Source organism: Oryctolagus cuniculus, chromosome 9 (genome assembly GCF_051225735.1).
Source record: "Oryctolagus cuniculus isolate XC-2025 breed Fujian yellow rabbit chromosome 9, ASM5122573v1, whole genome shotgun sequence".
Taxonomy (NCBI): domain Eukaryota; kingdom Metazoa; phylum Chordata; class Mammalia; order Lagomorpha; family Leporidae; genus Oryctolagus; species Oryctolagus cuniculus.
The window spans coordinates 121,415,562-121,439,386 of NC_142875.1; the positions used below are offsets into that span (position 1 = coordinate 121,415,562).

Consider the following 23,825-nt stretch of genomic DNA (forward strand, 5'->3'; position numbering starts at 1 on the left):
ATAGAGAATGTATTCTCTACTGAAATAAAAGGACCTATTATGAGAATATGACAATGGTCTAGTATCTAGAAAACAAAGGAGAAAGTATTCATATCAAATAGTAATACTATATATTCAACTACTTTGATAAAAAATAAAATGTATCTTAATCAGTTTATTAGCTGAATGTAACATGACTTCCTTTCTGAAATATACCACATAAGTAAATAGTACTTCTGTAGTGAAATCTATAGAAAATACAGTAACCATGAATTAGTGTCTTTAACGACATTACCCAAAACATATTTACTGCTTACACTACACATAAACTCAGCCATTTAGTCAATAATCATAAACTGAATACTATGTGCTAGATCTCAGACTTGCCTGTGCCTCCAAGGAGAAATAGAATACACAGAAAAGCAAGCATGTAAACACGTGAATTATAATGTAGAGCATGAGAAAGGATAGCAGTAAGTGTCGTGGATAAAAGAAAGCAGTAACCACACCACTTTGGGAAGTTCAGAAAACCACCTATGTAGAGGGAATGTTTGAACCCACGCCTGTAAGAAAAAAAAAAAACCATTCACCAAGAGGGCAAAATGTCAAAAGGGAAAGCTTACCAGGAAGAAAAAATAAAACTATGTAATTCAAAGACCATCTGATGCATGCATGAGCAAGTGTGGAAGGCTCAGCGTGATGGGAGCATCAGGTACACAGAATGACACACTAGCAGAGAAGACTACAGTCATCATCTTTGCTTGTCTATGTAGAGATTTTGCTAAGCTAAGAGTATTGGACTAAACTCCATAAGGAATAAGACACACAGTAGATTAAAAAAATAGGAATAGCAATCCAAGTCATTTCTGAATAGGTCTGGAAAATTTGAGAGCACACAGGTGACTGTTGCAACTGACTACCGAAGAGATGAAAAGCAGCTGGAATCAAGATATATTTGATTCCTGGAAATTTCAAAACCAGTTAAAAACATAGTAAGACAAAGTGTAAGTTCTGAAGTCACTAAGGTGAATCACGTACCCAAATCACAGCAACTTCTAGAATACTAGATCTTATCCTTTAAGGATCGCACATCTGCTTGAGAATCTGGTAGAAACTATAATGCTACTCAGATATCTACAGATTATTCATTCATTTTCAGTAGAATCATAGATCCCAGTTTTAAAACTTCTGTTTTAGGTGAAATTCCATTAGGGAAGGCATAATGTCTTATTCCAATCTATTTCTGTAATATTGAACATATAAGCTGACACAAAGTAAGAAGTTTGGGGCCAGCACCATGGTGTAGCTGGTAAAGATGCCACTGGCATCCCAGATGGGCACCAATTCAAGTCCTGACTGCTTGACTTCCAATCCAGCCCCCTGCTAATGTACCTGGGAAAGCAGTGGAAGATGGCCCAAGTAATTGGGCCCCTGCACCAACATGGGAGACCCAGAAGAAGCTCTTGGCTCCCGGCTTTGAGTAGGCCTGGCTTCGGATCAGCGCATGTCTGGCTACTGTGGCCATTTGGGGAGTGAACCAGTAGATGGAAGATCTCATTCTCATTCATTCATTCATTCATTCTCTCTCTCTCTCTGTCTCTCTCTCCCTCCCTCTCTCTTTCTCTGTGACTCTGACTTTCAAATAAATAAATAAATCTTTAAAAAAATAAGTTCATGGTTTTATTTAGTTAGACTGATTTCACCATCAAAAACTGAATGGCTTCATTTCCCTTGATCACTTGCAGGCCGGCATCCCCTCAGGTCACTATAACTGTAATTTGACATACTTTGCTATACTCATCCTGGAGGATACTTAACATACTCTCCCTTTTACCTTTCTGGAATTCTAGTTATCACCGTGTATATTCACCCCTGCAAATTTGTACACATAGGTTGACACTTCTATCAAAAAAAAAAAAAAAAAAACAACAACAATGTAAGAAGCATTATCAATACAGCAATCTATGAGAAAAGGCAATGGTGAAGACAGTAAGAAGGAAAAGGCATTACTGTGATGCAATGCTTCGTAGAATCTGACTTCCTTATCCTGCTTACCTGTGCACCACCCATTTTCCCACTTTCTTATTCTAGTTTGACCTTTTTTGACAAAGTTATATCATTGCACACAACTAACGTGAACTCTTGGCAGAGCAAAGAGGAAGGAATTACAGATAGGTTGGTTTCTTTTTTTTTAAGATTTTTATTTATTTATTTATTTATTTGACAGAGTTACAGACAATCAGAGAGAGAGAAAGACAGAAAGAAAGGTCTTCCTTCCATTGGTTCACCCCCCAAATGGCCACTATGGCCGGTGCTGCGCCTATCCAAAGCCAGGGACTAGGTGCTTTCTCCTGGTCTCCCATGCGGGTGCAGGGCCCAAACACTTGGGCCATCCTCCACTGCACTCCTGGGCCACAGCAGAGAGCTGGACTGGAAGAGGGGCAACCGGGACTAGAACCTGGTGCCCATATGGGATGCGGGTGCCGCAGGTGGAGGATTAACCAAGTGAGCCACGGCATCAGCCCCAGATAGGATGGTTTCACTGCCAGATAAGAGACATTGAGAATACAGAGTACGCCTGCGTTCCTGTGAAGCAGCAGCAGTGCACAAAGCTTAGAGGAGTGGACTCCACATCACACTGTTGGGTACATCCTCTTGCTAGCTGTGCCCTGAGCAAGTTATTTACTTTTCTGTGCCTCGGTTTTCTCATTTATAAAGAATTAGTAACAATGCCTCAAGCTGTGGGCATTTAGCCTAATGGTTACGATGCCTGTGAGACATAATGGAGTATATAGGTTCAATTCCTGGATTCAATCTAGACTTCAGCTTCCTCCTCATGCAAACTGTGGGAGGGAGTAATGACGGCTCAAGTGATTGGGTCCTTATGCCCCAGCAAAGAGACTGGGATTGAGTTTCTGGCTCCTGGCTTGGCCCGGCACATTTCAATCCTGGCTATTTTGGGCTTCTGAGAAGTGAACCAGAGGATGGGATTGCATTCATTCATTCATTCATTCTCTCTCTGCCTCTGTCTCTTTCTTTTTCCCCAACTCTCTCTCTTTCCAAGTATATCTCTATTTCTCTCTTATAAAATTGTATAATAGGGGCCAGCGCCATAGCACAGTAGGTTAATCCTCCACCTGCGGCACTGGCATCCCATATGGGCGCCAGTTCTAGTCACGGCTACTCCTCTTTGAATCCAGCTCTCTGATATGGCCTGGGAAAGCAGTAGAAGATGGCCCAAGTCCTAGGGCTGCTGCACCAGCGTGGGAGACCGGGAAGAGGCACCTGCCTCCTGGCTTCGGATCGGCACAGCTCCAGCCGTTGCAGCCATTTGGGGAGTGAACCAACGGATGGGAGACCTTTCTTTCTCTCTTCCTCTCGCTGTCTGTAACTCTACCTCTTAAATAAATAAATAAAATCTTTAAATAATTATATAATAAAATTATAAAATTCCACTGACTTATTGTGAAAGTTAACTGAGTTATCATATTATTATGAAGTGCTTAACACAGCATTTCTATATAATGGTAAATAGATGGTAGCTAAAACATTATTCTTGGTGAAAACAATCTTGGCACACAGTCAAATACCCAAAGAAGTTTTGGTTTATGAGGCTTAAAATGTTGAACCAGAATATACACATTTAATGTGAAAACAAAGTATAGTGTCTACTGCACAGCTATTAGAAGACATTTGATTTTTCTTGTTGATTGAATTCCACTTATAGTAATTCAATTACATGAACAAGTGGGTATATTCAGCACTAAGTACAATTTAAGATATGTAATAATTTCTTAGAGAAAGCAAAAAAGCAAAGATTTAACAGCATCAGAGCTTTCTTCAAATATATGAGAATGTATAATAAAACACCTTTTCTTCACATAATCAGGTTCAAATTCATAGCACTGGCATCCTTGAAGCAGAAAGACAGCACAGGTCACACAAGCACGTCTTCTACTCAAGCAGCCATGCTGGATAGGGAAAGGTGGTGACACCGGGAGCTAAGTGCCCTGCTACCTTGCTCACGTGAAAATCCTATGTACTTAAGCTGCTAGGAAGGACAAAAAGGCCTGATTTTTATTTGTGTGTGCTGTTTGAGCTGCAGCCAAAGATGCTATGCTGTCTTTTTAACTCGCTCCCAAGAAGCTGTGTTTCCTAATCTCCCACAGTGATCCAGAGCCTAGAATGAAGGGCCAGAGGCATCAACCTGAGTTACAGAGTCTAGAATAGGATGCAACAGGGAATTAGCTATAATAATAACAGCATAAACAGCAAAGTCCTGTTAGAAAACTATAGTCTCTTTGAATTGTATTCCTCGTCAAAATCCCAAGTACTGTAAGGAATAATGTAGCCAATCTGGGCAAAGCAAAAATGTAAAGACGCTGAATTATCATGGTGGAAATGATCAAACTATATTCACTGCAAAACTATCTTCGACAACTTTTTGTTTAGAAGAGTATGTTATCAAACTTCCATGTGAACTACTTGTAAATGAGGGAGCCCAGGGCCAGGGCTGTGGCACACTGGGTTAACGCCCTGGCCTGAACCGCTGGCATCCCATATGGGTGCCAGTTCTAGACCTGGCTGCTCCTCTTCCAATCCAGCTCTCTGCTATGGCCTGGGAAGGCAACAGAAGATGGCCCAAGTCCTTGGGCCCCTGCACCCACATGGGAGACCTGGAAGAAGCTCCTGGCTCCTGGCTTCGGATCAGTGCAGCTCCAGCCACTGCGGCCATTTGGGGAGTGAACCATCGGACGGAAGATCTCTCTCTCTCTCTGCCTCTCCTCTCTCTCTCTGTACCTCTGACTTTCAAATAAATAAATAAATCTTTAAAAAATAAAGTAAATGTGGGACCCTGACATTATTCTGATACTTTTTATATTTTTCTCCCCTCCAATTAAACTGCAATATCTTAAAAGCAGGAATCCTAGAAATAAGAAAGAAAGAAGCAACAAGAACAGAAAGTAGTCGCATGTTGCCTTTTGGAGCCAATTCGCTCATAAAATATTCTAAGACATCAGGAGTGTCTCTTGTGCATGGTTAGTAAGTGGATGAGAATTATAAAGCAAGGATTGAAGCCAAACTATTAGACAAGTAGACTGGTCAAAAAGTGAGTGTAGCACAATAGGCCAAGAGAAACCTACCATTGTATTGTGCTGAGAAGTGGGAGTCCTAGGGCCACAAGTCTCTTGCGTCAGCAGAGAAACTGGCTGAAATTCCTCAGAGTGAGGCTTGTTGGGAAAACTCACATGCAAGGGAAGGTGAAAGGCTGGGAGCCCGTCACTCTCCTCTTCTTCCACTTTCTGTCTGCTTGTCACCATGGCTACCTCTCCATCTGCTTCCCCATACGGAGAGGCTGGTCGCTTGGAAGACATCCTGGAAGGAACAAAAGAGGAGAAAATAATGAAACCTCCACATAAATCCTTAATGCCGTCATTGTGTGGTTAGGGGCCATTGTAACAGAAATGCCTTTTTGTGCTGGCAGAGAGCAGGAAACCATCCAAATACCACTGCAAAGCACACACAATCAGAAACAATGGCCAAGCAGGTAGCAACAGAACAGTGCTTGTTTGTTGTGAGAATAATACACTAATATAGCCCTCTCTTGTATTCTTGCTTCTTAAACAAGAGAATTCACCTAAGAACACTGCATAATGAAAGACCATTCTATTTTAAAGGAAAGAAAAATACCCATCTAGTTTTACACTTTGATAGACCGTACTGAAGACAGAACATCTATGAATAGCAAATTCTGTTGGCAGTTAAAAAGCAAGGAAGTAACTAAAATTTCTTTCAGCAAAAAATAAACCAAATAAATAAATGATTGCTATTATAAAAATTTTGTGTTTTATTAAAAGTAACATTACTATGAAATGTAGAAATACTGGTTAAAAGCAAACCTCATAGCAAATGAAAAAAGTTTGAAATTTGTCTAAGGCTTATTAAGAATTAAATAAATTCTATAATCACTGTTAATGAGAAACACTGAGAATTTTCTTTTCCTCTTCTCCAAAAACCACTGGTTTTTGGTATTTATTTCATATATCAAATTTGCAAGGTATAATTAAAGGGGAGAAGATAAAAATATTTCAAATCTATTTTCACATATCCATGAATGATTTAGATGTGAATTCTCAGAATTATTTACTCCTTAGAATACTTAAACACAGAAAAGATATCCAAAGAAAGATGTTTTGTTTTGATGAGCCACCGTCTATGAAAACAGGCTTAGACAATTGGACAAGAATTAAACATTTTCTTTGTACTTGAGTATGATTCAGAATAGTATCAGATGTTAAAAATACATGGCAAATATTTTCAGTTACATGAAAAGTTCTTTATCCTTTCATTAAAGTTTTACCTAAAATTAGATTGAGTTAAAATACTGAATTGTTAAAAAAAAAAAAAAACTCTCCCATAAGATGTACAATTTGATCTGAACTTGAAAAAGCAGTGTTTTTTGGATAAACAAAGCATTTATACAGAGTCACCCATTCTTATCCTACATCAGTGGGATGGCAGGCAAGAAAGTATTCATTCACTGCCACATTATATCCTTCATATATATCATTCATTATAAAATTTAAAACATCTTCCCAAAAGAAATGCCTCTAATCAATGTTGAGCCATACTATTTTTAACATTAAAAGTTGCAAAAGGAAAATGTATTCAGGTACTGAAGATGTTCTATTAAGACACAATAAAACCATAAAAAGAAATAAGACTTGGAATCAAACAAATTGGTTACAATATTAATTGCACCACTTAGTAGCTGTGAGACTTTATGCCTTTATTTCAATTTTACCTCATATAGCTTTTTGAAAGTAAACTGCATGCTATAGCAAGCATCACTAGTGGAGTACATAAAACAGAAGACTTTCAAAAAACAATAGCTCTTGTTTGCTTTATAAATTATGAATTCAAAATTCAAACAATTAAACAAAAAAAAAGTGAGGGAAGCAAATTTCCTCCTAATATTTGAAGAGTAAAAGCAATATGAAATACAAAGTCATCCATCAGAGAAATTCTCCCTGGTCAGCAATACAGCAAACTGAGAAAATGTATTAGCAAGTGTTTAACAAAGAAATATAGTGCTGTTGAGCAGTTAAGGAACAGAGGAAAATGAAGAAATATTAGCAGCTACCCTGCAAGCACCGTCTGAAGGTGTGGTAGACATAGCCGTCACATTCCAAGTGTTTATAACTATATCCAATCACAACAAAGATTATTCCAAATATACTGTCAGTATGCAGGAAGATCTAATGGGCTGCAATTAGAGTCATTTTATTCTTAGGAGCATCATACCTAACACCAAACTAATATATTACTGTATAAAATATTCCTTAAACACTAGAGATACTCAACTTTTACTATCCTGATTCTGTGTCTTCTACAAGTGAAACTGCTAATTCTCATAGACGGAATATGTGGACAAAACAGACTTCAAATATGTAAGGCCTTGGCAAAGTGATTTATCACAGTAAAATATTAAAGGCTGTTTTAATTATTTCTTGGTATAATATGTAGTTCCACTATGAGAAGATTATGCTTTTGTTAGACAAACCCTTTTATTTGTCATGTGTGTTGGCGTTACCATTATTACTGGAATTATTAAGTTGGTATTCTGGTGCCTACCTGAGGATCAAGGGCAGTTTTTCAAAATCTCTAGGCTAGTCACAAGAACCAGTCTCTGGGTTGTCAAAGACAGAGCGCTATCAACCAAGCTTTCCTAAGTTAATACCATTCTGTGACTTTCAGAACCATGATCTTTCTCATGACTTCTTCTTTTCCAATCTCCTTCATAGTAATTATGAAAATGGAAAATTCAAAAGTAGACATAAGACAAGGTAAACACATAAGATATGGATATTCTCCCCAAAACTTATAATCACTTTAAATTCTAAATTCACTTTATATACAACAGGGTAAGCATTCTCTCTCTGTAATCCTATATAGTAAAAAGCTTAAGGCATAAAATACTGAACATGAAAGAATCACGACACTAATTATAAAATATCGCATATTTCACATTTAGTTCTACTCCACTGTCAGAGGATTACTGAATATTTTAATGTGTTGTACCTGAAAGTATGTTTAACAGAACATAGATAACAGACTTCTGAAAGATTTATTACATTTTTACAATATAAACAAACAACATGGTTATATTTCAACAATAGGCTAAGAAAAAAGTAAAATATATATCAAGTTTTGTAGAGTTTTCAATCTGTTGGTTGCACTATTAATGTTTACTACAACTCATAGTACTTCTAAAAATATTAAGAAAATCACCAGTGACATCAGATTCTTGCATTTTTGTTGATATATCAAAGGGTTTCATCTTGGAAAGGGAGGGGTTAGTCTTGTTTTTTCAAAGGCATTAAAAGGGCACTACAAACTCCCATGCATTGACCCGCTGGTAGATGCAGCTTACACTACACTGTTTATACCACATGACTATACTGAGATGTGAGGGCAGCCTGGATTAATTTGAAGAACTAGGCTGATGTACACTTTGACGTATTCATTCTTATAGTAAGTCCTAGGCTTATTGTTGAATAAAACTCAGACATCAAGGACACCGACATAAGGTGGACAAATGTAATCTAATATGAAACTGCCTTGTGGAGCTATGATTGTATAATAACAATCTTTAATTCATTTTTATGAGGGGTCAAAAAAAAAAACCTAAAGGAATTAATGTCTAGTTGTAGGGTGAAAGGAAAACTTTCAAATCATCAGTAATTATTTATTGACCACCTACTGTGTGAAAGACACTTACCTAATGGGAATTTTAAAAATGTAATTCTAGCCCTCTGCTTTAAGATGTTTTTGAACTATCTGAGAAGATGTTAAATAAAAGGAGGAATGTATGAAGAGAGTCCATCGAGGTTAAGAGCTAAATGACATTAGAATCAAATTCCTGAGGGCTTCATGTGGGTCACAGCATCCTGAAATGTCTCACAGAATAGTCGACCGGTTAGGTTTTAAAGGAAAAGATCAAGTGAAAATCTTGGGATAAATGGAGAAGGATTTTATAAGGGAAGCAATGATAAAAGCTAAGAAACAGACATCCCTTTACAAAGTAAAACATAAAATCCAATTTACTCAGGAAATGGTGCTTTTACAACGAATCCCCTTTACTTTACTTCTTCTTACAGCATTCCACACAATCAGGCTACGGAGATCATCCTGGATAGTGCTTTAAAGGCGACTGGGGTATTTTGCTACTGGTGGAAGAATCTTCACAGGTATTATAACCACTCTCTGGAGGATATCCCCAGTTGTGTTCAGATATGTATAGCAAATACAGAGATATGAGAGCGCAGAATGAAACTAAACTCAACCTTGGTTGTGCATTGGAATTACCTTGGCTCTTACCCTCAGAAACTTTGATGGCTCTGGTTCAGGAGTACAGGCTGAGTGCCAGAATTTTCTAAAGCTCCCCAGTGACGTTAGCGTGCAGTCAAGGTTGCAAACTATTTGTGGTGGTCAGAACAATGCCGGCTACCCAAAACACCACTGTCCTATGGCTATGTCGTCTTACATGGCAAAAGGAGACTTTGCAGGCATGATTAAGTCAAGGAGAATCACAATCAAGTCAAAGGGATCACAAAGATGGTTAGGGAGGGAGAGGACAGATGGGTAGGAGAGAGATACTGGGAAACTGGGAAATACTACGCATTGAAGACAAAGTATGAGGCCATGCACCAAGGAGTACAAATGGCATTCGGAAAAGCAGATTCCTCCAGAGAACCTCTAGCAGGAATGCAGCTCCTCTGGCACCTTGATTTTAGAACTTCTTAAGTCCAGGACACTCAGGGAATAAATTATTATTCAAGTCAATAAAGTGCTGGCACTTTACTGCAGCAACTGGAAACGAGCGTACCACTGACCTAAACACATTTCTTTCACAGCTGGTATTTTCTTAGTGTGAAATCCTCCTAAACCAGGTAGACACTTGCCTTGATCCCACACTTCATTCAGTTTTCTGCTCAAATCTCATTTCTTCGCGAGACCTTCCTTAGTTCCTCTTAAGCCAGCACCTCTTCCCTCCCATACTCCTTACTCTGTTGTGTCCATGGCCTTTGCCATCAGTGGCCTATTTAATATTTATTTCTTTATTATCCATGTGTCCCCCCACAAGATTCAAGGAGATCAACTTAGTTTTTAATTCGCAGCTACCTGCCCAGTACTTAGAATCCTTCCTGAAAACATGTCTATTAATAAACATCTGTTAAATCAGTAGCTACTAACTAAAAGCAGCACCCCTCCCAACTCTGCCCAAGGTATTAATAGCTAAAAGAACTGTTGGAAATAAGGAAACCCACTTCAGCAACGAGAGCACCTCCTTTTATTACTAATTTCAATATAAGGGAACACAGAAACTTTGAATCATCATGATTTTGAAATCTTAAGAGTTCTGTGTAAGTATACCAAAGTTAACTTCGCCTAAAACTCGGCCTAGTTAGAAGTGGACATAGTGGTGCAGCAGATTAAGGTTAGGACGCCTACATCCCCTAAGAGTGCTAGTTTGTGTCCTGGCTTCTCTGCTTCTGATTCTGCTAATGTGAAGCCTGAGAGGACAGCAAATGGTTCAAGTGCCTGGGCCCCTGCCACACAGGTGGAAGACCCAGACGGAGTTCTGGACTTCTGGCTTTGGCTGGGACCAGCCTTGAGCATCTGGGAAGTGAACCAGCTGACACAAGATCTCTCTCTCTTTTTCCTTCTCTCTCTCTGTTGCTTTGACTTGCAAATAAATAAAAATAAACACTAAAAAAGTCTACTTAATTCTCTGCAGGCCTATTACTGAGCAATCATACTTAAAAAACTGTCTGCTTAAGACTTGTTCTTTGCTGTAATTATTCTAGAAAATGACAGCATGTACAAAGTCAAAGGAATTTTGCATATGAAATAAATATAAAAAGGAAGATTCAGAATAGAGATTGCTTTTCTTATATAGTAGTTTCTTTTAAAAGTTTCTTTTTTCCTCTCAGCATTTTAACCTTTGACTGGATAATTCAGAGATAAATAAAAGTCCAAGGAAGGAGTGCCTTCTACTGGTTATTCTCTTGGAATGATAATATTATTTGTTTTAAGCCTCACAGTTACGAATAAAATTTGCAAATAAATATTTAGAAAGAGGAAACTCATGTTCTAGTTTTCTCCAAAGCCTCTTCTTTACCAACCTCAAAGTATATCAACTCAACCTCAAAGTAAATCATCAACTTTTATTAGAAGTCCACTGGAAGCAATTAAATATCATTATGATTGTGACATTTTTCCATTTCTTTTGTTTTATTAGTATATACATTATCTAAAACAACACAAGCATCTGAAAAAATTATTATTCCTTGATCCCCATAATTCCTAGCATGTCTTGCATTTAATAAGATTTTAATAAATATAGGTCTATTTTTGTCCACTTCTCTTTATGGTGCCAAGATTAAGGTTGAAGTGTGACTAGTTGAAAAAGGTCTTTCCAAATTGCTCTGTATTTCTTTTTCCAAATATTCTACTCCTCTATGTTGAATGAAATGTAATTAATTATAGAGCAGCATGATCCCTCAATGTATTTTTTCCTATGAATAAACAAATGAGAGCCGGCGCCGTGGCTCAATAGGCTAATCCTCCACCTTGCGGCGCCGGCACACCGGGTTCTAGTCCCGGTCGGGGCGCCGGATTCTGTCCCGGTTGCCCCTCTTCCAGGCCAGCTCTCTGCTATGGCCAGGGAGTGCAGTGGAGGATGGCCCAGGTGCTTGGGCCCTGCACCCCATGGGAGACCAGGAAAAAGCACCTGGCTCCTGGCTCCTGCCATCGGATCAGCGCGCTGCGCCGGCTGCAGCGGCGGCCATGGGAGGGTGAACCAACGGCAAGGGAAGACCTGTCTCTCTCTCTCTCACTGTCCACTCTGCCTATCAAAAAAAAAAAAAAAAAAAAAAAAAAAAAAAAAAAAATAAACAAATGAATCTCTATTTTGTGCCAAGAAAATTACCTTTGTCTTATGAAGGGAGCAAGCGACTCACATACAATTGTTCTGATTTATGTTTAAGCTACAGTTTAGATGGAAAGAAAAGACAAACCGACTCACCCATTCATCCATCCATTCATTAGTTAAAAAAAATTTTAGTGAAAGAAATCATGACGTCAAGAAGATTATGACATAATCAATAAATCAAAAAGGAATATTTTAAGGTAAGATGAGACTATAGAGGATAGATAATAGAGAAATGATGTCTCATTAAATTAATCAGAAAATGTTTCCTGGAAAATATAAGAAAGCAACAGGATAAGGAAGGATGCATTTGATTTCAACAGACACAGAAGAAAGAATCTTTCCCTTCCAATAGGCAAAAGAACATTAGCAAATTAAAGACACTTACAGAATGATTCAAGATAGTGAACTGGATGGTTTGGCTAAGCAGATTTTAAGAGGAGCAAATGCAGATAGGCGGGCAAAGATGAAAGGCAGGGATCAGATTAAATACAGTGATTCTGGAGAATTATCGATTCTGAATGCTTAAACCAAAAGCTGAAATTTATAACTGAAGGCAAAGGGGTACTGGCAGAAGTTTGTGGGCCACTGATTAACATAATCAAAATAGTATGTTAGGAAGGAAAAAAACTATTTAATAGCAGTAATTGATAGAAGGTTCAGGGTGGAAACCAGAGAAGTAGTAGTAGGTAGGATACATTCAAAGGAAAAGATACCACTGAACTGAATAATTTAGAGAACAATAGTGCTAATTACAGAAATATAAAATTAGGGGGGCCAGCACTGTGGCATAGCGGGTAAAGCTGGGGCCTGCAGTGCTGGCATCCCGCGTGGGCACCAGTTCAAGACCTGGCTGCTCCACTTCTGATCAGAAGCAGAAGATGGCCCAAGCAGATGGATGACTCCTCTCGCTCTGACTCTGCCTCTCAGTTACTCTGCCTTTCAAATAAATAAATCAATATTTTTATATAAAAAAAAAAGAAATCAGAAAGGCCAATTTGGGCAAAGTAGGAAATAAGGCAAGTCTCAAAGATAAGTCTTTGTCAATGGCAGGAATTTAAACAAAGCAATAGTAGATAATCAGAAAATGCCAACCTTCTGTGGAAGCAAGTAACAGAGACTTTTAAACCCAAGAGTTAAACAATAATTCCAATTATTTCTCACTGACTTCTTCAAAAGGTTTTACACCACTATTATCATTATTCTTGCTTTATAAAAGAGAAAAACTAAGTCATAACGTAGTTAAATATCTTTTGCTGCACTACCTTGTCTTGGCATCATACCAGAAAGCAGATCAAGAATAGAATTCTCTATCCAAGGGAAAAATAGTAAGAAAATAGGGCAGAGCAGCAGAAAAAAAAAAAAAAAAGCTAAATTTTTCAGTCTAAACCACTTTTAAGAGACCAGTGAGGGCCGGCATTGTGGTGTATCAGGTTAAGGCTGGAGACCCAGCTGCTCCACTTCCATCTATGGCTCCCTGGTACTGTGCCTGCGAAATCAGCAGAAGATGGCCCAAGAGCTTGGGCCTCTGCATCCATGTGGCAGACCAGGTAGAAACCACTGGCTCCTGGCTTAAACCTGGCCCAGCCTTGGCTGTTACTGCCATTTAGGGAATGAACCAGTGGAAGGCATCTCTCTCTGACTCTCCTCCCTCTGTTAACTTCACCTTTCAAATAAATAAAGAAGAAATCTTAAAAAGAAAAGAAGAGACCAATGAACAGGATGCTAGAGCAAATAAGACAACCAAAAACAGGTTACAGTGACAAAAGCAGTGACATAATTATTCTCTTAACCATTCTACAAAACTAAACACTCTGCAGAAGGCGTTTAAAATTCTAGACCATGACATTTATTTAGCTTATAATTTCCATTTCAGTGTTCTCCCAAATACTTGCTTCAAACATTCACTGTCTCATGTTATGTTTTAGGTACAGGAGTAGAAGTTTTAAAAACAATTTAAAAGGACACATCTTCTTAAGGGAACACTGAAAACTGGATACACAAAATAAAATAAAAATCAGCAAACCTTCAAATCCAAAGAGGATACTACTTGTTTGGAGTTATGTGCCTTAATAAGTTCTTCTAGTGACAAAACTGTTCAGGACATGTACATTTACTTGTTTGGTTCTCTTCTTAATTAAAGCTGTTGTGAGAAGGCTAATCAACATTCTGAACTCAACTGTCCTGTATACTGAAGGGTTATTCACAGAATATTAGCTATCTAATATGGAGAAGAGAATCAAGACAGCTTGAACAAAAAGGTTTAAAGTCAAAGGGGCAAAATGATCAGCACTTCTACTGGATGTACGAACAGAAATTACACAAACTTAGCATTATGCCTTATTAAAGAAAAGTCAGTTTCATTTATTTGTAATTTTAGATGATTATTATTTGTATTTATGGTTCATTCTTTCCTTTTACCTCTAATGGGTTATGAACATTTTCATTTTCCCACTAAATTAAGAGTTAGCTGTGGGTTTACTCTGTGAATGTTCCATGTAAATTTCATAACCAAGTCTGTCATAAAGAGTATCCAGAACTCCCTTAAATAGAAAGTTTATTTGTGGTAAACATGCAGTCTATCAAACGTCGACAACATTTTCTCCTTCCTCTTAATCCTCTTTTCTGATGTTGAACGTGCCAGTCTCCATACTTCTCCACCCGTCACTTCCCACTCACAAAGACCTCACTCCTTGTACTCTTATTCCGAGGCATCGCCAAGTTCATCAGGTCCTGGCATAAAATACAGATGGAAACAGAAACACAGATTTCATAGAAATCTCAAAACCAGACAACACGTAATAAAAAAAGACCAGTCTTCCTCTTAATCCTTACTGTGTATGTCATCAGAGATCAACAAAATGCACCCTAACATGTACTTCTAAAAAAAAAATTGATTTTTGAGCTACAGCTACTTGTGAACAGATTTAATATTCTGTTCTGAAATATAATACAAATTTGCACAAAATATTGCATTGTGTATTATAAAAGTTCAAGCTGTATTTAAAAATATTAACCAAATATGCTGTAGTTACCAACAGCCTTTAAAGGGCTCTTTCTCAAAGCTGTTCCCTTCTTGTCCACTGTCATATGTTTCACGTCTGAGATGGTGTCTGCATTGTAACCAAGAATATCATGGCACCATTCCTCTTATCTGATGAGAATGGTGTCCCTGGAACGTCCTCACCACTTCTGTGCTCTTCTCTGCCTGAATCTGTTACCTGGCCTCTATTATCCCAACAATGTCAGGTATGCATGGAGGATAAGAGCAAAAAAAAAAAAAGAAAAGAAAAAAGGAGCAGTAATTTTCTCCCAGCAAGTGGTAAAACTAAAAGAAAAAAAAAACTGAAGTTAAAGATAGATAAGACTCAGAAATAGAACTTAATTTCCATCCATATCTGAATGAAATATGTGCTTCTTTATTAGTTAAGCACAGGATATTTCAGAAATGCTTGAATTAACATGTCTAAAGTAAGCATTGAAATTCAACTGAAGATGTCTTGTTGTGGTTTCTAAACAAAATAGAAAGGCGTTTTTAAAGTACAAATTAATGACAGTAAAATCCCTTCTACAGAGACTCAGAACACAAAACCTATTTCTGGGGCAAACATTTGACCTAGTAGTTAAGATGCCTGTTTGGAGTGCCTGGGTTTTACACCTGTCCCTGGCTCCTGACTATACCTTCCTGCTAATGTGTCCCTTGGCAAGCAACAGGTGATGCCTCAAGTAGTTGGGTCCCTGCACCTAAATGATAGAGCTGGATTGAGTTCATGGCTCCTGGCCTTGGCTGTGCCCAATCTCACCTGCTGTAGGCATTTGGGGAGTTAATCAATGAATGAGGGTTCTATCTTTGTCTATCCATCTCTCTCCCTGCCTCCAATAATAAATAAAATTTTAAAAGTAAATATTTAAAAAGTTCATCTTCACTGTTTTATTCTCTTACTGTTTCCCTAATTCTAAGCTTAATGTATTTTACTCCAAAATATAAAGCTATGTCTTAAAGCTGAAAACTCCCCCAAATTTTTTCTAAATAAAATTTGCTTTATTATGAATGACATAATAATAGCTGGGCTATGGAAATAAAATTTATCTTAGCAAGTAAGTGTGCCAGCTAAAACCTCTTATCTTTAGCCTTTATATTATTTTTAAATTAATCCACATTTATTAAGTGCCTCAAACAATAGTATTCCTGATACACAGGAAGGCAGAAAGAACATTAAGTTTCATTAAACTGTATTGTAATCATTCCATAACGTTCTTATACTTAGGAAAGATGTTAGAATTCATTGTAATAAATCTGACAAGACTAAATGAACACATATTTAAGAGAGTTTTATGATTCCTAAATACAAAATCACTCTCAAAAATCAAAGAGCTAGATAGTTTAACACAATTCTAGATGGTTTTGAAAATATTATCAAAGTTTTCTCGTGATTTTTAAGAATCTGGCAATAAACACTTTTATTTAAGAAAGAGCCCTCCTTCTTCACCTTCATTAGAATCACTGACAATTTTATGTCCTTACCTCAAAATCAGAAGCTCCTGTGTTTGAATTATTAATCATTTGATCACAGAATCTCTAGAATCACCAAATATACTAAATTTCAACATGAAATTATGAAGAAACCATAATAAAGATGGATAAGACCTTTAAATGCTGGAGAGAAATTTCTGCTAAGTTGTACATAAAATGACCAAATGTCTCAGTTAGAGAGAAAAAAAAAACAAGTCCATACATAATAATTTGTTGTGTGTTATTTAACTCCTGTATTATTACATACTTGTCATGTATCACAAACAGAAAAAAATGTTTAACCTTCAGCCATTTACAGGTTAAAAATGTCAAAGTCCTTTTGTTCTGATTATTTATAAATTGCTGGAAATAATCTAGCATGAAGCCCTATGATTCTAGAACTTGTTATTTATAGTTAAAGACAGTATACTTTTTGAGGAAATAAAAAGCTTTTTCCATTTAAGCATGGGTTTTTGCCTTTCTGACAGCTCTAAGTCCACAGGATGTGGAGGGATGATTTAAATTTTACATCAAAATTGTGACTGCACTGGACTTCTCCCCTTTCTCAAGGGAGGCATTGTTCTTCCTTTCCATAACCAGGCGTGACAGCGCCAGACTGGAGTCATACGGCTGGTCTCTGAGTCAGCGTGAAAGTGCTCACCTCCTGAGTCTCCCCAGATGCTCGGCCCTTGTGTGTCTGGAAGCTGAGCACAGAGTAGCCACATACCCCATTCCTGGGACAGAAAGCACTGGAGGGGAGCAGAAGCTGGTGATTAGCAAAAATTATCTCTTGTAGTATGCCCTGCATAAGCCTTGTATTAATAATGTAAAGTAACCAAACAAAAACTCATGCCTTTTATTTAGTATAAGTACCATTTTATCTGACCCAGAAGTTCAGAGAAGTGATTGAACAAATTGACTAACAAGTAATTGTGCACTTCTGGCTTACAGAAATAAAGTCTTCAAAATCAGAAGTCTTCTGGATTTTTTTTTTTCTGAGACATATGGTTGCCACATGTATAAATTTCAGGTTATAGATAGCTGGATACACAGTGAAAGAACACTGTATGAAATGCTCATCTAGTCTCAACACTGTATTTCTTTTTAAAACTGTCTATAGAAACCCTATAACAAGGAAGTATCTTTTCCATTTTCTATCACAACAATTGCTACTGAGAGAGGGATTAATTCCATTTCTATTGTTCTATCCCTGAATGAACCTGTCAGGGAAGTTGGAGAGGTTTCTGTGTCATGTGTGTCTATGCAGCCATGTGTGTGTGCATAAGGGCAGGGTAAAAAAAAAAAAAAGAAAAGAAAAGAAAAAGCCAGGGCAGGGGGTGAGGGGGTGAGAAGGAAGAAAGGAAGATGAAGAAGAGGAGAGAAAAGGCTTGACTATCTAATGATACGTTGATAGCCATAATTATTTTCTTTTTTTAAAGAACCTAGCAAGGACCTAAGCACAGGTTAATTTAATCATAATCAGATGCTTTCGTTTACCATAAAGTGCAAAGGTATTTGCTTGAAAGTTTTGTGTATTTTAAAAGAAAGGATGAAGAAGCAGAAGCAAACTCCTTCAGGTTCGTTCTCCCACGTAAAGGAAAGGCAAGTGTGGTGTGTGATGCCTAACTATCACACTGCACTGAGAAACACTCACCTCTCAGTAATGCCAGCCACTGTCTCCTCATGTGCGCCACATGAAGAGGTGTTCATACGCACATGTGTGTGTTTCCATACAGTATGTGTGGCCATGTTTCTAACAACTTATCAAAATAGTTCACCATGTCCATCACATTCATAGGGAAAGACGGATTTTCAAGTATGAACGTCACTGGTCTGGTCGGGAGAGGCACATATGCAAATAAGTTTGTTTTGATTAGGAAAGAGTGCCTTCTGCATCTCAGTGATACCGAGTCCTCTGTAAAATTATCATTTCACACGTTTGGAAGGAAGTTTGGTCATAATGGACCTACCAGAACTTCACATTACTGCGATGGCAAAACTATGGAGAGGAAATAAAATTTCACTTTCTGAAATAATACACTGAAGTAGTTATTCTGACCTCCTTCCCCACGTCCTTATCTGGGCTTCCTCTTAAAGCCGCCCTCCCCCACTACGCTACTGCACTCCAGCCTCCCTCTCTCTCATTATGGGATAAGTCCAAAGACATAGCAGATTGTTCCATAATCAACAGTGATTTCTTCCTAGCATGGTGTGGGGCTTGAAATAAAATCTGTGGCATGTTTAATTTATTTAGTATCTAATAATGAAGACAAAAGTAATTAGGTAACCAATCGAGTTTTAATTTCTTTTGTTTTCAAAGGTCACTGTGAAATCAAGCAAGTTAAGCCATCGAGAGCAAACCTCTGGAGAACAATTTTCTCTGAGTAGAAATGAGAAGGGAGGCTGCTCACAGCTTAAAGGAGAACTAAGTGTCAGCACCAGCACTGTTGAGGACTAAGTTGCCCAATGAAGAGAAATATGATGATCCCTTACACTGTTTGGAATCCAAATAGCCCAGCCAACGAATGGTTTACACATTGCTAACTTCAGACCCAGCCAGGGCTCTCACTTTCTTGCTGTGTGTCCTATAGACATGGCTGCAGCCTGTTTCTACAGAAGCTGCTGAAAAATCTACAAAGCAGACACTATGTATGCCCTATTCAAAATAGAGAGAAAAGAACATATACATAAGGCACAAATCACTCCCAGAACAACAGCTTCTTATGTGAGAGATAGGCACACTTGGAACTTTCTCAGAACTGAAGTATTTGCCATCATAATCATGAGAACTCCAAAAATAAAGAGTAAAGCACTGGAGATAATGAGCATCTATCAACCCCAGCTCCCCAACAGTGGCATGCGACTCTTGTCAAGCTTATGAGAATCCCGAGTCTCTTCACTGGTTCCTTTCCTGACAAAGCTCTTTTGCTTGGGTGAATATGAATTAAATCCATAAGCTTTCCTATTTTTCTTGTTTGACCTCTAAACTCATTTTATGTCTTAAATGTTTATCTTTTACCCCCTCCCCTCACCCCCATTAATCCTTCTGGTTTTAGCACATTCCCTGTTGTTTTCAGAGAAAAAAAAATTTAAAAAAGCTTACAAGCATGGGTCATACAGCCACTGTGGACAAGTCAGGAATGTTAGCTCTTTTCTATAAATGGCTAAGTAGTTTCTTACCCCTGGAATTAAACACTCTAGGGAATAGGATATACCATACAGAAGACAATCATCAACACCTTGGAATGGTATTAACAAGCACAAACACACAAGAAGATCTCAGCACAGGATTTCCAACAGGGCTGATGGCAGTACTCTCACCATCAACTGCCCATTTGTTTATATTTCAAAAGCACGTTATACAGATAAACCTAACTTTCCCAATCTGTCTTGCTCTTCAGTCAGTCCTATAGCTAAGCACACACACTATAACAGAAATATCTACTTTTAGATTTTACATTGAGATGGGAACGTAACTATACTATTTGTTAAGATGCAGCCACTAAGAAATTTTATAATTTGCCCAGTCAAGTTACAAATTATCATCACAAAAACTGTCAGTGGGAAAACTAAGCAAAAAAAAAAAAAACTTTTTCAGGTATCCACATTATAAATCAGTAAAGGAAGAACTAATCAAACACAAGCAGAATCTTCAAGCTAGAATCCTGCACTTCCACAGTGTTTACCATTTACCATTTTACAGCAACTGGGCCTGCCATCATTTCTGCTGTGTGCTACTTGTTTCTGCCCAAAGCTTAACAAAGGTCCAGCTGTATAAACTAGTCCTGTCAAAGAACAGAGTTAAGGGCTGGATAGAACAGGGAGTGGTGTCTAACATGCTGACCACTGTCTGAGCTTATGAGCATAAAGGAGCCTTGATGGAGAAGAGTAATCATCCATTGCTGTTTTCTTTTTTTTTTTTTAACCTCATTACCACATGCTAGAACATTTTTTTTTCCACTACCCAAACACCCCCATTCCAATCCCCCACAACTGAAAGAGCTTTGTGTTCCAAAGAGGACCAAATCCTCCTCATCCTCTCTTTTCCTTCTGTCTTGCTCTTTTTCTTTTCTTTCTTTCTTTTTTTTTTTTTTGATTGTTGTCAAGTTTATGGATGATCATTTAACCACTTCTTAAAATACTGGTTTTCTCACAATCACACCATCCACACATAGTTAGTAAAAGCTGTTTTTTAATGGTTATATAAAACTTACTTGCTTTGGATTCCTTTCCACCAAAATATTATCAACAACTTTTGAATTCAAGATAGTTTTTTATGCTAAGGACTCTAGAAAATGATACATTCCTCTAAAAGCTAGTAAAGTCTATATAAATGAGACAGAAGGGGGGCTAAAGTCAAGCGCATCTCAAAGAACATGCTTCTCATGGAATACCTATTTCAAATGGTGCTGGCTGTGTGCACACAGGGTGCAGCAACTGTAAGATAGGATTCTGAAATGTGAAGGAAAGTTTAGGCTGAGTTAATTAATCCTTCCAGAATCCTAGCACTCATGTATCCAAGAACATCAAACAACGGGGAAGACTTTCTAGACATTTTTCATATGCACTTCCTATTTTCAAGTTTGTCATTCTTACATACTATGTTGACATTATTTATAAAGGACTCAAGCCAAATCCCCACAATGATAGCCACTGCAGCTACAATGGTCAAAGAGCTGGCCAAACACACTAAATGCCCCAGGAAATCCTTGGGTAAGAGCCACCAGACCTAGATGGACAGAGCTGTGTCATCTGTAAAGTTAGTTCTATTCTGGGTGTCCTTTGAGGTTGGGACAAATATTTGAACATTATTAAATCCTCTATTTATCCAAAGACCGCTGCAGCTGCATTGCAAGGCTCCTTCACATGGTCCTGTCAGTGACCTAAACGGATTATCCTTTCTCAGAGAGGGTAAAAAGTGGTTCCTTCGCAAATCTGTATACTTTTCTATTTAACATGAAATGTATGTCTGTAATAGAAAACATAGTTTCCTTAAAGTGAACGATTAACTGTAGTTGCTTTCATGATCCACCTCTTCCCACATTCATGGTTGTATAGATACAATGGCAACAGCTGCTCATATTTCCACTTGCTTCTCATGATAGTCTACTCTCAGAAATAATTGAGTAATTACCTTCTAACATTTGGCTCCACTGAAACAATCTGAAGATATTAAAGTATATCAAAAAACAATGCCTGCCAACAGCACATCCAAACCATCACAGAAGAGCAGAAAAAGAGGAAATAAACAAAAAATACTCTATCGCAAAGTGGAGCAATATTTAAAAACCCACTTCTTTACCAGAATGAATTTCTCACCTTGCCTTTCCTTTAAGATGCTTACTCAACTCTCATGCAAAGTTTTATAAATGTTCTATGTGCCACTGGTAAGACACATAAAAACTATTATTCTGAAAAACAAAAATAAAGCACCAAATATGGCACCATTCTGTGACATTTTAATATTAATTAAAATAATATTTTTCCAAATGGAAAATATGCAAATGGTCAAAAAGTACCTAAGAAGATGCTCAACTTCATTAATCTCTAGGGAAACTCACCGAAAACCATGAGAGGCTTCCATTTCACATCTAGGATGTTTAAAACAAAAAAAAGGACAATAAGAGAAGAAAGGATTAGGAAAATTGGAACTATCACAGATGACTGTTAGGGCTGTAAAAACAGTGCAGCCACTTGGGAAAACGGTCTGCAGGGATTTGCTCAGTTTTTCAATTTATTTATTTGGAAGGCAGAGAGAGACAGACAGACAAATAAGAGGAAGCGTCAATCCACTGCTACACTCCCCCAATGTCTGCAATGGCAGGAACTGGCCACCAAGAAGCGAGAAGCCAGGAACATAAGACAGGATGCAAAACCCAGATACTTCATTCGGCCCATTGCTGCCTTCATCTGCTTTAGCGGGAAGCTGTAGGCAGGAGTGGGAGCCAGCAATCCAACGGAAGATGCATCTGTCTTAACCAGGATATTCAACATCCACTTCTGCTTTATAGCTTTTAAGGAGTTAAACACGGAATCACCATATGACCCAGCAATTTCCTGCTAGGTAAACACACAAGAGAAATGAAAGCAGAACAAAACTGGTGCACAAATGTTCACAATAGCATTATCCATAATGGCCAACAACATGGAAACAACCCAAATATCTATCGGATGATGAATGGGAAAACAAAATGTGACATACTATATAATGGAGAATTTTATAATAAATAGGGATAAAGTACTAATATACGAGATGAATCTTAGAAATCTTATCCTATGTAGAAGAAATCAGAAAGGACTGCAAAGTATATGATTCCATTTATATGAAAGGTCTATAATAAGCAAATTTACAGAAAGAGCATGTAGACTGGTGGTTGCAAAGGACAGGGGAGGAGGGATAATTTGGAATGACTGCCAACGGGTATAAGATGTCAGAGTGATGAAGATAGTCTAAAATTAGATTGTGGTAATGGTTGCACATTTCTGAAGTACTAAAAACCACTGAATTGGGGCCAGTGCTGTGGCATAGCGGGTGAAGCCACCGCCTGTGGTGCCAGCATCTCATGTGGGCGCCGGTTTGAGTCCCAACTGCTCCACTTCCAATCCAGCTCTCTGCTATGGCCTGGGAAGGCAGCTGAAGATGGCCCAAGTCCTTGGGCCCCTGTACCCACGTGGGATACCCGGAAGAAGCTTCTGGTTCCTGGCTTTGGATTGGCGCAGCTCTGGCCGTTGTGGCCAACTGGGGAGTGAGTCAGCAGATGGAAGGCCTTTTTCTCTCTCTGCTCTCCTTTTCTTTCTGTGTAACTCTGACTTTCAAATAAATAAATAAATGCAAAAATTTTTTAAAAAACCCACTGAATTGTATACTAAATGGGTAAATTTTATGCTACATGAATCAATTTCAATAAAGCAGTATCTTTAAATACCTACAAAATAGACACTATTGTCTCCATTTTACTTTTAGAAATTGGCTCAGAGATATTACGTAAGTTGATAAAAGTCTCACAGTTAAAGTCATTGAACCAGAATTTGGATATATACCTGCTCCAAATACCCTAGTCTTTCCTTATTCATAGTTTTGCTGTCCATGGTTTCAGTTTCCAGTCAACTCAATTCCAGAAATATTACATGGAAAATTCCAGAAATAAACAATTCTTAAGTTATAATTTAGGAACCACTCTGAACAGTGTGATGAAATCTCATGTCCTCCCACTCCATACATCCCTGGACATGCTCCCTTTGTTCAATGTATCTGTGCTGTAAATAGTACCCACCTGTTAGTCACTTGGTAGCCAGCTCTCTTGGAGATCACACTGACTGCTGCAGTATCACAGTGCT

The 23,825-nt window shown here is 38.0% G+C and overlaps 1 protein-coding gene across 25 annotated transcripts in view; it reads right to left on the reverse strand.

Moving 5' to 3' along the window:
* The window catches only part of SOX5 (SRY-box transcription factor 5), a 1,100,247-nt gene that overhangs the window by 369,775 nt on the left and 706,647 nt on the right, over positions 1-23,825 (reverse strand). For 15 of the 25 annotated variants that reach the window (XM_089304666.1, XM_070049491.2, XM_070049490.2 and 12 more), the window contains one exon: positions 5,124-5,355. In XM_089304666.1, coding sequence (XP_089160792.1) covers positions 5,124-5,354 — 231 coding nt within the window. In that variant the 5' untranslated portion in view covers position 5,355. The remainder of the gene's footprint in view (positions 1-5,123; positions 5,356-23,825) is intronic. The other 10 variants (XM_089304672.1, XM_070049502.2, XM_051850860.3 and 7 more) reach the window with 1 other exon arrangement.